Source organism: Agelaius phoeniceus, chromosome Z (assembly GCF_051311805.1).
Source record: "Agelaius phoeniceus isolate bAgePho1 chromosome Z, bAgePho1.hap1, whole genome shotgun sequence".
NCBI lineage: Eukaryota > Metazoa > Chordata > Aves > Passeriformes > Icteridae > Agelaius > Agelaius phoeniceus.
In genome coordinates, this window is record NC_135303.1 from 19487972 (window position 1) to 19500830 (window position 12859).

General features: G+C 34.4%; 1 protein-coding gene across 7 annotated transcripts in view; it reads right to left on the reverse strand.

Annotated features, from left to right (window-relative positions):
- The window catches only part of PAM (peptidylglycine alpha-amidating monooxygenase), a 110150-nt gene that overhangs the window by 20724 nt on the left and 76567 nt on the right, over positions 1-12859 (reverse strand). For 5 of the 7 annotated variants that reach the window (XM_077172115.1, XM_054653434.2, XM_054653433.2 and 2 more), the window contains exons 13-16: positions 10144-10331; positions 9425-9490; positions 9116-9187; positions 2471-2776 (exon numbers count right to left, since the gene is read on the reverse strand). In XM_077172115.1, coding sequence (XP_077028230.1) covers positions 2471-2776; positions 9116-9187; positions 9425-9490; positions 10144-10331 — 632 coding nt within the window. The remainder of the gene's footprint in view (positions 1-2470; positions 2777-9115; positions 9188-9424; positions 9491-10143; positions 10332-12859) is intronic. The other 2 variants (XM_054653436.2, XM_054653435.2) reach the window with 1 other exon arrangement.

The following is a 12859-nucleotide window of genomic DNA, read 5'->3' on the forward strand; positions in this document are numbered from 1 at the left end:
AGAATAAATGGTCCATGGAAGAGTTTCATATGAGGCTAATGAAAATTACTTTTCCCATTGAAGTAATTTATGATTACTTAGAAAAAACAAGATCACTAGTTTTCTTGTGAATGAGATCTCTAAACTAGGTACTAGATCTTCTAGTTTTCAACTTGGAGTAGTTCCTTTCTTTAAAAAAAAAAGAAAACAAGGAAGAATTACCTAGATTTAGAACATGCAATTAAGTCTCTAAAGAAGTGAAAGATTAAAGCCGTATTTACTGACATAATTGTAATTTAATATCTAGAATTTCGTGGAAGATCATTCTAGCTTTTAACTTTGCAAACTTTAAGTCATGTAGCACTCCCTGCCATCAGAACACTCATTTAAGTCTGGACAAATTTAATTACGCGATGCACAAAGGAGTTTTGAAAATTGGAGAATTACACTCTTTGACATATTTAGAAGGTATTTAATATCACTGTACTAGTTGCAGTGATATTAAATAACGTGACAGGTTATTGACTGGTCTAGGTTAACAAGCTCATCACAGTGCAGGAAGAGCAGTAGTATAAAGTTTGAACATTTATAACAACTTTACTTACTGTATTAGCCACTTAGTATTTCAGGTACTTGGTACTTCAGGACAATTACACGTTAAAAACTGGAGTATTTGCAAGACTAAAAATATTAAACTATTTTAATACTGGTGATTTTTAAACAGTTAAATGAAATTAATTTAATAGCAGAGTCTTGCCCTAAGACAATTGAGAATTTTTTCAATTCAATTCAATTCAGTCAATGTTTTACAAAGGGGATAAATTTTTCATTAAATCAACACAACTTTACTTCTTCCTCTGAGGAGGAAAATTTTCTTACAGAAGATTTTGTTTTAAGTATGTAAATAGTTATCTAAAGAGAAACAAAATATATGCTTAAATACTTTATTGCTACAAAGTTCTTTTACCAAAAGATGGTATTGACAGCTTCTGCAGGTCAGGAATTCTGTAATTAAAAGTATTACAATCATAAAAAAAACACCCCAAAAATGCTTATTAGGAAAATGTCAGTTTCCTTTTTTCCTATACCTCAAAATTGCATAATTTGAAAGTTCATTTATTAATTAGTCCCCCACCAACAAATTACCCCTAAATGAATATATGGCTACTGACATATCCAAGAAAATACTTTCTGCAGTTAGAATTCATGCTATAAAAGCTATGTCAAACTGAGCCATTTATTCAGCTCACTGACATTCCCTCTTCTGGATCAGTGAAAATAGAAAGGAATTTTCTTCTTTGTTTGTATGCACCACATGTTATTAGTCTAAACTGAACTATCCACATGAAGGAAATGCTATCCAAATTACTTTCCCAAATATTAATTCCAGTCGGGTTTATGGAATTATTTATGATTTATACATATGTCAGGCATAAAGTAACATTCCACCTGTTTTTTTCTTCCTCTGCCAATAGTTTGATAGGCTCTTATTTAACTGGATCGCACAATGTAACATTGACAAGTCCTCATCTTTGGTTTTCTTTTAAATACAAACACAGGACTTATAAGCAGAGACAATACATGTTAACATTATGAACTGAAATAAAAATCACAGGGTTGATGGATGATACATATATGTATACAAAAGTACTTGGAAACATCAATCAAGGTGGTTACAACATAAAAGCTGGAATGTTTGGCTACAGCTTATGGATACAGATGGCTTTCATGCACACATATCAGCTTATTTTATGAGATACTTATCACATGCTGCATTATCTGGCTTTCCACATTAGCAAGTAAGGTTAAGAACAGTCAATATCACAGAGACCAAAATGCAAGTAAAACAAACACAGTAATTCCATGGTTTCTGCTGTCATAGAAACCTGAAGGGAATAAATTATATTTCTAGCACAATAAAACTGCCTGTGCAAGAATATTTGGAGAGTCAAGCCCAATTTGAAATCAATATGCAGAAAATGTTATTTCTGAAGAATTTTTCAGGATTACCTACCACTCTTTCTGAATGAGAGAAAAATATCTAATAGAATTACAGCAATAAATTTTATAAAATTGTGTATCTGACAGATCAAGGTAGTCAGCAAACCCATAAAATGTATTGATTATTCCAGTGACCATTTTACAGTAGTTACTTGTATTAAATTCTTCACTTCCTGCGACTACTATATCCTATGTGTACCTTGTTTTAGCATAAACAATATAAAATCATTAAGTAAAAGTTGTAAGAGTAGAAAATAATACTGTACTGAAGTACTAGTGTTATGCCATCAGCACACATTATTTCTTCACACATGGAGGGGGAAAGGAAGCCAGTGGAATACCTTTAAATTAGAGGGAGAACATTTCAGTAATTAGGAAGAACGTCATGTAAAATACTTCCAAGCCTCCACTGAAATTCCCTTCAGATTTTGCTAATGTGGATCACAGCTCTTGCATTGCATTTTATTGTATAAAATTAACCCAAACCCACCTCCTTTATGTTCTTTTTCCCAGCCTCCCTCACCATGTTTAGACTGTTGTAAAGAGAAATGTCTGTTCTCTGGTGGCCTCAAGGTAGACTCTAGTCTGTGGAATTTCTGAGTTCTGTCTCTCAAAAGAACAGTATTGTCCCTTTCATCATGATTTGTGATCTCTCTGGCAAGATCCTTCTTTTGGACTACATTAGCAATCTCTGCTACAAGATCTGATTCTGCTTTTTCTGTAGGGTTATGCTTATGCACATGTACAACCTCTTTCCTTCCTCCTAGCAGCTTAGAAAGGAGTGAATAGAAATCACCTGTACAGAAAAGAGAAAAGATAAGAGTAAAAGAGAAAATAAACCAATTATAACAGATCGAGTAGTTTTAGAAGGCTTCAGCAAGGTATAATGTAACAAAGTTATTCAAACAGTCGTTGACAAAAGCAGCAAAGAGGAACTGTTTTAGCCTTAGGAACTGAACGAGCCAGGTTTCTAGTATGAAAAGATACAGTCAAATCCTTACTGACTTTAAATTACATGCATATGCTCACTTTTACCTGACACTCTAGCAAGGAATCATCACCTCTGGAGATATGTTCTTGGGAACAAGGAACAAGAGAAAAAGTGGAAGGGAAAATGAAAGCAAAAGGGAAAGGAAAAAGTGTGCACATCTCAGTAAAAGAATACTTATGATGGAATTATGTGGATTTGCCAGGCTACTGCAGAGTTATAAATCAAAGAGGGAAAAATTCTACAGTTTTATCAAAATTTTCACTTACAAAGACAGTAATAGACAATCATGAAACTTTTAAAAACATATTTCTTTGAAGTCTGTCATTGTATAAGAAGCTTAAGCTGTAAGAATACTGAATTTCCCATTTACAAGCAGATTCCGTAACACCCACAGTAAAAAAAAAGACATGATCCATTAAATTTGCTTTTATTTATTCAGTCCGGGTTATACACTCCTTCTTTTTCTCCAAATAGTAACACTCCTTATTAACGATATCATCTGGCAGTGGAGGAAAAACTGTCTTCTCGATGTGCTTGTTAGCAATAAAGTTATGACTGTAACTTAGGTATTCAAGAAACATTTCAGTACATTCCAGACCAATAGCTCACAGCAAAATACCATGAAAACAGAACTTAAAAAAATGTTGGGGAATACTTAATACTTAACCAAGTATCTTGGCTGCCTGAAACTATTATCAGTTCTATTAAATACCACTACATCATTTGAGTGGAAAGAGACATTCAATGTACTTTAAGAATTACTGAAAGTAGATATCCTTTTATTTCAAACACAAATCACTTGTAATTTTAAAATTGTATTATTTTATGACAGGCTATCTAGAACATTTTTAGAAAGGTAAAACTATAAATAATGAAGCTTCCACACAAACCAAAGAAATAAACAAGGAAACAAACACTACCCCACCGCCGCAACAAACAAAAATCAAAACCCAAAAAAGCCCATTCAGAACCAGAAATCATCATTTACAGCCTGGGACAGAGAAAATTAAGTCTTTGAAAATGATCCTTAGAGGATCTGTCATGTTGTTAAATAGTCCCTGTTCAATGATTTTGAGTAGAATTGCCTTCCTTGCCCTTGGAAATTAAATATCCCAGATGACACAGTCCGTCAGAAAATAATTACTGAAGTAACAGGGCCAATTTTAATGATATTAACAAAGCAAATTAGAGAAGAGACAAAATCATTAAGATATACAACAAATAGGAGTTATTTGCTTCCAATGCAATTCTTAAAGCTAGAGCATTCCATTATCTTAATACTGTCATTTAACAAGTCCAAGTACTGATTCAAAACAAATCCAAACATTTCAAAAGTATATCACAGGAATTTTGGATACAAACCATATCTGAGAAAGATTTTTAATTACTAAAGCAACCATCAACTGATGCTGAAGCAGAAACCTAGCTGAAATTTCCTTTACCAAGGAAACATTTAGTATTAAAATACTCTACACTGGCTTTTTCTTCCCCAACATTTTAAAAATTAAATGAATGCCATACAAAACAAATGTTTTGGTTTTGTCTGTGGCTGGAGACCTATAGGTGACCTATAAGCACTCATTTCCAACGAGAGGTCTGAGTGGTAAAAGCACTGCTCTCCCTAATGTAACTATGAGAAGTCTTCTTAAACAAACAAGCCTGATGCTATTTTGAACTGCAGACCTTTTTAAAGCAAGTTTAATGATCCTTGCACAGTCTACCTTCTCCTACTTCAACTGTCTAATCAACTGCCTTGTAATTATTGGCTGCAAAAGGACAACAACATACTACAGTTGTTACAAAGGTTTCAGAACTCTTAACAGTTTATATGTTCACTTTACTTGAGTGAAGAAGTTTGACAGCTTCATGCTCCAGCCAAAAGTGCTGCATTTTATCTCTGGTGTTGTCGAGTGTTGTCACAGAATAATTAACTCAGTTTCTAAAATATATATTGCTTGTTGATTGAAAAAATAAAAAGAAGACAAAACAGTTCTTTTGTTTACCTGTCTGATATTAGCTGCTTCAAAAGAAGCTGTTAAAAGATAGAGCTCAATAGAGGACAAGAAGAAAAGAGAGCAGGAGAATTCAACTTAAAAACACTAAATGCCCAGGGAATAATTTTTTAAGACAGGATGCTTTAATGAAAAGTTAGTGGTCTTTATGGAAGCTATTAATCGGGGATTCAAGTTGGTGATCTGTTTTGGTTTTCTCCAAGAGCTGAGCCATTGACAATAAGATATATGATAAACCTTTGAACACTGGTGTATAGAGTAGGGCAGTTTGAGTACTATAGCCACTATCCATGGGCATACATGAGGGATGAGCTTGTCCTGTTAGAGCTTTCATTAAGCAGGGGTTTTGTAACCACAGCAGTTAAAATATTTAGGAACTATCTGAATGAATGGAAAAGGGTGTGCATCAGACACAGAAGTGGTCAGAAGTGCAGGTGCCCTGAAACTGTGATCCTTTCCTTAAATGAATGTGTTTGAGAAAATCAATATGGAATCTCGACATACACTAAAAGATCAAAAAAACATCCAGGAAGTCTACGTATGTGACCAGTATCTCTAAACTTCTGGCACAAACATTAGGCTGAAATGTCCTGTCCATGTCCTGGCATTTTGACAGAACTCAAGAGTATTCAGAAGGCACAAAATATGAAGAATTTAATTTTGCTGATTACCCAGTGTCTGCAACCCTACCCTAAATTCTACACTCCAAATGCGCATCTAACTTTTTTTTCAGCTTTGCTTGTGATGTCCAGGCACATTCCAATAATTTGTAAGCAGTGTAATTTTAAGAAATAGTTCATAATTTACTAGACATAACTAGGAAAGAGCAGACTTATTGATTCTGAATAAAAGCTCCTCTGTGTAAAGCAATATCCAGCCAACATCAAAGCATGATCTTGTGCTACTACTTTGCAGTGGTCTTGTACCAGCTGGAACAGTTGGAGGTGTTGTTTGCTTACAAAGAAGATACTCAGTAGGAAAGGAACATTGGTCAATGCTTGGTCTTGTTTGTGATGAGACAGCCTGGCCTTTAGAATGCCTGAATATAACTAGACAAAGACATGGGTGAATCAACAATTTGATCTTACTGAAGAAACTGAAATCTAGCAGTGCAGTCTCTGGGAAGCTGCCTGATTAGGTCACTTTCAGAGAAGATACTTGTATTTCTTAGGTGCAAGCTATCAGCAGTTTCCTCGATGGGAAAGATAATTGGCTACAAACACCTGCAGCTTATTCTTTCTGGAAGAAGTGATAGCTGTCAAGACCAACATCTCAAGAGTGAAACAATCCACAAGCATATTCCAGTAAATTTAAACTTCCTGTGGTGGCACTACACTATCAAAACTGTGACAGAACAATGTTTTGGTTTACAGTCAAACAAACAAAATCGTAACACTGGCAGAGAACATAAATCAAGAGTCAGACAGTGAAGACCAAAACATTCAATTTAAAATGGCTTCTTTCCATGCTTGTTGTACACTTTTCCTGCTTAGATATGCAATTTATACCAATTGCCTTTTTTTTTTTTTTTTTGCTTAGATCTGATGGTCCTTTTTTACTACTGTATTGTGCTGAAGATGCTTTTGTAATGATAATGAATAACCTTATCCTAACTAAATCAAATGCTCATCTTTTATTTTTGAAAGGACCATTCAGTGTTGAGAGAGCAAGCAAATCCTCTGCTATTCTCAATCTCCCTAATTATAATTTCCTAGCAGTATATATCTAGTATAGATACTCCTAGTATCTTTTAGTAGTGTTTTCTTCCAAAGTTTGATTCAGTCACTTTTATCTCACTTTTGTACTCTCTTTAAGAGATCTCATACAATCTGAGCCCTCAACATGTTGTCAAAGCCTGAAAACATGTGAAGATTTTGTTGTACGTCTGGCCTTAATCTAAAAATGTCTCAAACACTTCATTCTACGCATCCCACATCAAAACTGGAAAACAAATTTGTCTTTTGTTTCAAGCTTCTCCTAAGGATTTTCAATCACCTACCAAATCAAATTCCTCTCTTTTCTCACAGTCATATACAAACTAGCAAAGGTAGATTATATAAAACATTTATTTTAGAAAGAAATGTTACCCATGCTGAAATAAAAGTGCATCACCTTCTTGGTCGATGCTGCTTCCATGGTTTTGCCATGTAACATTATCACAAAAACACATTATTGAAAAACTAAGGACCTGCCTGCATGCTGATTCTCCTTTCCTCTTCCTTTCAACACCTGCCCCACAAGATATTGCAAGCCTCCTTTCATACTTCCCCTCCCCTTTTTTTTTTTTTCCCCAAACAAAAGAGAGATGGGCAGAGAGCAGAGAAGCTGTATCTCCTTCTTTCACTTAAACCAATCAGAGATTTTTATCCCAGATGCAAAAAGACGTCATTCAATGCATTTTTATTGTAACCAGCTTTTCTAAGAAATGCAGAACTTTACAGAAAATATGCAACTCAACACAGACATTTCAGTTTCCCAACTCACAGATTCAGCTACAACTGAGCAAAATATTCCCAGCTGTCTACCAAATACCATGTGCAAAATACTTCTCTGTATGCATCTGCAGTCATATGCAAGTATACCATACAAAATAAATAAAATTATGAAAAATAATTAAATAATAATTAATATAATTTTAAAATATAAAAATAATTAAAAGATGGGATAGGCATCCAACAGGTAATAAATAGGAGATTTATGTGTAACCTTTATTCAGATCCCATTTTGTACAGACTATGATGTTAAACTTTCTTACAAAGAAAGTTCCTCCTACAGTCAATGGGCCATCAAAATATATGTATATTTAACTTTATTCAAAGATTCTCTTTCCAAAAACTCCTGAAAAAATATTTTAACTGAACAGAAATATTTCTCCTAACATTTTTATTCCATCATGTCTGTTTATGAAACACATGCTTGGATTAAAGTACTTCAGACTGCACTCCAAAATTAAGGTGCATGATTACTGTTACTTTGCTAGACAAACAGAATGGTGATTTATTTTGCATGTCCACCTAGAAACATCTCAGAGTATGAATTTACTTTGTATCATATTTAAAACCTCAGATTCAAGCCACACTTCCAGTCAGTTTCAGCAGCATCTCTGTATATGCAGACTTAGCTTCAGTTCTTTGCTTTGTACATCCTAAAAGACTGGGAAAACAGATCTCAACATCAGACTACCCAGCTACCTAGAACCACTCTGCAACTCTTTTAAGAGTCTAGAGAAAAACACACTGTAATCAGAGAGCATCAAATTGCCTTAGACTACAGAGCCATATTATTTTCTTTCTGTTGTGCACTACTTCTCTCACTATATATCGCCAGCTGGGGGCTATGTACAAATCACAAATGGGACGGGACTACTGTGGAACATGCCTTGAGCTGTTTTATTTCTCAGCATCAGTCTCATTACATGGTTATGACAATGGGAAGATGCCAGCAGCTCACATCTCAGGCAGCAGACCAAGAACTTCATGTTACAACTTACTTTATAAGTTTCTTTACCAATCACACTAAGCAAAAGCATATTGACAGTAGTTCTATCCAACCACTATAAGCACACGTACCTTTGGTTAAAACAATGTTTGCTTATTTCAAATACAATACCTAATTGTAAGCCTTAAAACACAATGCACAAAGCTCCATTATTAAGCTTTAACCTTCCTAATATCTTGCTAGATAAACTTTCCTGTAGCTTAGGGAGTTATTCTAGACAAGTGTTAATACACAGACCATTGTTCTATTTGTCCTTGCTTTTCTACATTCTAAATCATTTTTCTGCTGACCTATCTCAATGCTACTGACTAGCTCTAATCACAGTTCTGCTGTCTCTGAGGCCTGCTTTTTGCAGCTTTCCCAAAACCCTCTGATTTTGTGGATTCCAACAATTCCCCCTCTCTGTTCACCTAAAAAGAAACCTTCATGATCATGTAGTTTATTACTTGCATTTCATAGCCTTACTCTAATATTTCTGCTTATTACCTACTTAAAACATTTTCTTGCTTGCACTAAGCATTGCTATATCACAACACAGCAATTTAATGCTGTCAAAGTCTAGTCAGTTCAAAGTGCATAAGTTATGACTGACAATAGTTACAAGTCACTGGCATAGAAATAAATAAGTACATACCCTGATCCAAAATCTCTGCCTCTTCTTTTTTGGCCTGCTGCAGCAAATAACTTGCATCACTATCCTTGGTTTCTAAAAAATGGATTTAGGATATGATGTTAGCCTTTGAATGTGCATGAAATTGAGTATCCCCCTACTGTGGAAAAACACCCTTTGGAAATGAACATTTGACATTTTTATATATAAACAGTAGTAATATCGAACAACACAGCACTAAAACAATCAGAAAAAAAAAGATTTATATTAGAAGATAGAAGTAGAAATAAATATAGAAATAAAAAATGTACATAGGAATAAGCAAGTGCATACCCTGATCCAAAATCTCTTCTTTTTTGTCCTGCTGCAGCAAAGAACTTGTATCACTACCCTTGGTTTCTGAAAAATGGGTTTAGAGTATGATGTTAACTTCTGCATGTGAAGGGAATTACGATCCTACTGAGTAAAAATCACCCTTCTGAGACAAATACGTGGTATTTTCATCATAGTAGTCATACCACACATTACAACAGTAAAAACATGAAATAAAAAACTACTACTTGTACTTGATACACAGACACATCAGTCAGACTACCTCTGGATAATACTGTTGCTGCAATTTATATGCCTATAACTGTTCAATGTAAAAATTTGATTCCTCCCATAACACGGCAGTGGGATCTAGAAAACTAGGGCAATGTTATGATTCAATTTTGCAGGAAATAGACAGAAGATACGACAAACATTAAGAAACTATTAATATAAAGCTTGGCATAGAAAAAGAAGCCAGTCTTTAGAGCACACAGACCACACAACTGTAAAAATATGTTAGAAACTGGGACAACATAAGAAAGAGACAGACAAAAGACTATAGCAGACATTTCCACCAAAACCAACAGCAGAATCCCATGATGCTTTATTATTTAGCAATTTGAATTTCATGCAGACCTGCATTACCTCTTCATGAAAATTTTGCATACCAACACAACACAGAGAAATACATCGGTGAGCATAAGATGGCATGAATAAAAAGGATTACAAGTGTTTTTCACCTTCATGATGTCCATGCATCATCTTCATCACATCAGACTTGACTGGAAGAGGAATATTTGCCTCCTGTGGAATATTTCTGAACATTTCAGGATTTGTGTTCTGTGTGCACGTCATATATGAGACAGCATGCTTGGCTTCCATGTAGTACATAATGTAGAAGTTGCACATTTCATCATTGGCAGTACCCCTGCACAGTACAGAAAAGATGTGGCACTTAGAAAATAATGAGCTGAATAGCTATTATTAAATTCATCCAACTTGTTTAACAGGATACTAAAATATTGCAATCAAATATTTAGATGTCCCAACTAAAGTATGCAATACCTGCATTGCAGTGAATATCAGAAATTTATATTGGAGAAAAGTAGTGTGGACAAATGCAGCAGGATAATCACAACCACATCTGCTTCAGATAAAAGCTCCACATATCTCAGAACTTCCTAGCAATTTGCTTTTGATTTCACAGAAAATTGCATCGCCTATTTAAACTGCTCTTCCTTCTAATTTGTCCAGCATACTCCACACAGTTCCCATTGTTTTATCAACTGGGCACATGTTCTGATTAAATATGACGCAGCTGTGCCATTACATTACTAATCACTTACTTTTCTACAAATCTTCAATGAATGTAATTTGAAATTGTTGCAAATAACATACATGTTTTGTTTCAGCAACTGTTTGACAAATCTTCCCCCTTTCCTCATCAGGTGCATTCATTTACAGTCCAATCACACTGGTTCTAATACTGAAAAATTTATTTTTGTTTCATATTAAGCTACCATAAGTATCTCCTAAAGAGAAAAGAGCACTGTCACCTTGAGAATAACTTGTTTGTAAGCTTCTGTAACAAAAACATGAGTGCAAGGGCAATGATAAAACATTAGCAAAATTCAGCTCTTTGACAAATGTTGTGAAAGTACTTGAAACAGAAGTGGCCCTTCTCTACTGCTACATAATCCTGTCTTCAATAGAAAAAACAGCTGGCATGAGTAAGGGTTTTTTTTTCTGAAAAATATTACTTTGTGAAGCAGAGTATATATGGCCTCTTTATAACTGTGGTATTATTCTTCCTCTTTCATATAGCTTCATACCTTTTGTTTAGAGCTACAATCCTGAAAATTAGTAAGCTAGGACTTAATAGAAGTTCATATAATATAGGGGTTTACATCAAGATTTTCAATTACCTTTCATAATTAAACAGTGAGCCTACACTCATTAAAAAAATACAGACGTGTTCTATTAGCTGTTTGCAAAAGACATCAGTGCTGACTTTTCCACCAGCATTCTGCAGTGTTCATTTATTCACTATAGCAACAATAATAACACAAGCCAAAGGCGAGAAAAGGAAACATGGGAGAAGAGACTGTTTCAAAAGGAGAACTGGTTATTTTTCCATGCACTGGAAGTTTGGTATCCCTTGGAGACTACAAAACTGGGCAAGCTCTGCTTAAGCTTTTAGAAAGCATTAACTTCACTGTTGGACCTCCAATATCCTTTACTGTGATTGCTTCCTCTTTAAAACTCCAGTAGAAAATGGGATGTGGAATTACACAAACTGTGGCTCACCTGACATGCTACTGTGTCTAAGCATTTGTAGTAGTTTAATTTCAGGTGGCAGTTAAGTATGGCCGCTCACTGCCCCCACTTCTGCCCTCCCCAGAATGGGACAAAGCAAAACTTGTGGTAAAATATAATAATAATAAATATTAATTATTAATAAATAAATAATAGTAATACTAAAAATAATAATGATAATACTAATAAGCAATATGGCATGATTCATACCATATACATTCATATATTATAGTGCAAACAAATAATAGTAAATATAGTAAAATAATAATTATAATAATAACAATTACTGTAATGTAAAGGACAGAGAGAGAGTTTCCCCACTGAAAGCATACTAGTACATTGAAAGAAAATACCATAATTTTCCTAAGACTGTTTCTTAAACTGTAAGGATTATTCAACAAATAAGAACTGCTCTCAGGAAAGTTACAGAAACATGACAGAAACGTTTTGAACTTGTGACAAAAGGTCAGCAGTTAAATTAAGGTTTTATGTTTTTAGTGTCATGATATCTGTAAAAACCTCTTCTCAACTCATTTTTTCCAACTGCTACACATCACTATCTTAACTGCTCACTGGAAGGTGAAAAATCTATGTTGAATCCTTAACCCTCCACTGAGATGCCACCTTAGGGTGCTCAATGCACAAAAATCTCTTTTCCTTGGAACGCTGCAGCGCACACTCCCAGAATGGAGAGATTTCCACAGGTTATTTTTGTTTCTCGACAATTATAGTTCAAAGAACCACAGCCAACCAAGAGAGTATTAATATTATATTACAGCTGGATTTGTCCACTTGATCTTACAGGGCAGTGTCTGTCACCTGCAGCTGAGTCGCATCAGTGACTAACAAGCAGATCAGATTTTCCTATTTTTTATTATAAGTAATTTCTGGTTTGAGTGTTTTTCATAAAAGCCTTTACGTTTTTATACTGAAAAAAGGTAATTTCAGTATTGGTCCAGATTTTTTAAGGCTAGATTTTGCAATAGGTCAAAATATCAAAATTTTACAAGCTTATATACATTTTCATTTTGAAATAGTGTAGCGAATTGTTAAGTTTTATTATTTCACCATAAATTGTTAATATTGTCAGCTGATTAAAAAAAATATTTTCTAGAATTGATATTCTGAATCCTTCTCTAA